At 41.2% G+C, this 2,501-nt stretch overlaps 1 protein-coding gene across 1 annotated transcript in view; it reads right to left on the bottom strand.

Annotated features, from left to right (window-relative positions):
* Positions 1-1,546, bottom strand: part of LOC101861665 (prenylated Rab acceptor protein 1) — a 15,489-nt gene extending 13,943 nt beyond the window's left edge. The window contains exon 1 of the mRNA XM_005100918.3: positions 1,274-1,546. Within this exon, the coding sequence (XP_005100975.1) occupies positions 1,274-1,347 (74 nt within the window). The 5' untranslated portion in view covers positions 1,348-1,546. The remainder of the gene's footprint in view (positions 1-1,273) is intronic.
* Positions 1,547-2,501: the final 955 nt, after the last annotated feature.

Genomic DNA, 2,501 nt, shown 5'->3' with positions numbered 1-2,501 from the left:
TATGATTATTAGAATTGAAAATTCTTTCTTAGGTACCAAAAAAAAGGGGGCAAAAGTGAAAATTTAAATTTTCATTGGCATTGCTATATTATTTTAAAAATTGTTTTACACATGTGTTTTTCTGGTACTGAGGTTTTGATAACTGTATTTGTACAGCCTTTCAGTATTGTGATGTGTTGTCAATGATAATGTCCAATGTGTATCCTTTCTTGTACATAACAATGATGACATGTTCTGTGCACTGCGTCATTGTTACAAAGCTTGCCATTCATATTACCATTATGAATGGAGTTCATAGTGTACAAAGTGTTTGTTTACTAAACAAATGGAATTTAAAGTCTATAATTTGCCTTGCTGCTTATCTGTTTTTGTCATCACTGTTACATACAAGAAATACAGTAGTTGCCAAACCAATAGACCCATATCTCCAAAGCCGTACATCTCCTTGCTCTGATACTCTAGGAATATGAGCACTAAATGTCAATCTGTGACTGACAGAAAAGAGAGTCAAATTGGTAAGAAAAATTTTTTTGCACCACTGAGTCTCAAGAGAGTCTCACGTTTTGGCAATTGCTCATATTATTACTCATCACAGGTCTCAGGAATTTCAGGAAAGTGGCTATTCTCACCCGCCCGGAAGTACTCGCAAGATCAACTCCTCCCCCTTTTTCTCTCTCTCTGTCTCTTTCTGAATACTGTCTATCGGTGTGGACGATCAAATTGACCAAAACAAAGTTAAAAAATGATGTTAAAACACAAAAGTAAATTAATTTGGTTGTCTACAAAAAGATGCTACGGCTATTTAACTTTTCGGATCGAGCCGTTTTGTTTTGCCCGGAAATTCTCGCGCTACTCCTCTCTCTCTTTCTCTCTCTCTCTCCACTGCCCACAGACAAAATTGTACGCTTTTAGTAGGCTACAGTTGTAATGGAACGTTTGTTCACGGCACAGAATTCTACAATTTTTCTGTTATCACAGTGTAGAATTCTGTGGTTTAGGGTGAACGCAAAATTTGGTGACCGCGCACCGGGTGAGAATAGCCACAAGACTCGCCTGCACTATTCTCACTCGGGGTGAGCTATCGGGTCTAAATAGTTCAGTTGATAGTTCTCACTCGGGGTGAGAATAGAGGTGGCCGAATTTCAGACCTTTTAGCCTTTCTCAGCCTTTGGACACGCCCCTATATTCCCACATGAACGGGTCTAAATAGTTCAGTTGATAGTTCATATACAGTAACTTCAAGGTTTCAAGACAACAGACAATAAAAACTTACCTTTCTTTCAAAGACAGGGTTTCTGGAGCAGAATGATCCAATCTGCCTTCTGGTAGGGGCCCCTTTTCAGCCATGACAGTTTGGCGTAGAAACGAGTTCTCTGTGACTAAAAATACAAAAAAAGTGTACAACTTCCGTCTCTGATTCCGTACTTATACATCGTGTGAAAGAACTTACAAGAATTATCCACGATCAAAACTAAGACAGGACATGGATCTTTAACGTGCGCAACTTGCACACACGACCTCCAAGAGTTTTTATCGTCATCCGGAAAGGGTAGGTGTTAGATCTTACCTACCCTAAGAACAGGGGTGTGGCTGAAAGACAGAAGTAAGAAGGAGCCATGGAGTAGCAGTAGAAAGGCTGCAGAAAAAATCAGGAGCCTAGAGGAGGGAGCAAAAGGGGATCTTTAGCGTGAGCAAAAGGGACGGTAGGGTTGGGGATACAAAGCAGAGACGAAAGCAGCCGATAGAACATGTTAAGAAAGCAAGAAAGAAGGGGAAAGGAGAACATTTAAGAGAAGAACATTTCCCTTCACTGTCAGGTTTCGAACACGGGACCTATTTCACGAGAGAACACTGTAAACCTCTTGACCACACACACACACACACACACACACACACACACACACACACACACACACACAAACACACACATACATACAAACACACACAGAGAGACTCGCAGAAAGCAATAGAAAGAACAGACCACACCAGAGCGCCCGCCTACCGCTCATTACAATTTTAATAGTAGCTAGTAAGCCTATTACCCATTTGTTCACTTTCCAATTATGCACCACCTTGTCTACAACCCACGCGACGCCACTGAACAGGGGACTGCTGCTTTTTCTTTCCTAATCCTTACTATCGTCATTTCCCCTCTACTTTTTTTGTATGTTTGTCACACTCTCGTGACCTGCTATTTCCGGGGTGCCTTGATAGTCGAAGCAGACTTTGTGCTGTTGAAACTAGAGAGGTGAGCAGGGTAAGCCTGATTCCCTGCCTGTAAGGACTTCTCTGTTGACACCCACCCCTTGGCGCTCATATGACCTTATGCAGTTGAGAGCGCCGTAAAACTATACTAAAACAAAAAAACACACACAAAAAAAACACACACACATAATGTTTTAATCATGTATGCCTCTCTTTTTAATAATCTTTGACTCTCATTTAATCATCTCTGTCTCTCTCTCTATCTCCCTCTCTGTCTCTGTCTGTCTGTCTGTCTG

This window comes from Aplysia californica, unplaced genomic scaffold (assembly GCF_000002075.1).
Source record: "Aplysia californica isolate F4 #8 unplaced genomic scaffold, AplCal3.0 scaffold00265, whole genome shotgun sequence".
In the NCBI taxonomy this organism is placed as follows: Eukaryota; Metazoa; Mollusca; class Gastropoda; order Aplysiida; family Aplysiidae; genus Aplysia; species Aplysia californica.
Note: the sequence above shows the minus strand (reverse complement) of the source record. Positions and strands in the feature narration are given on the sequence as shown.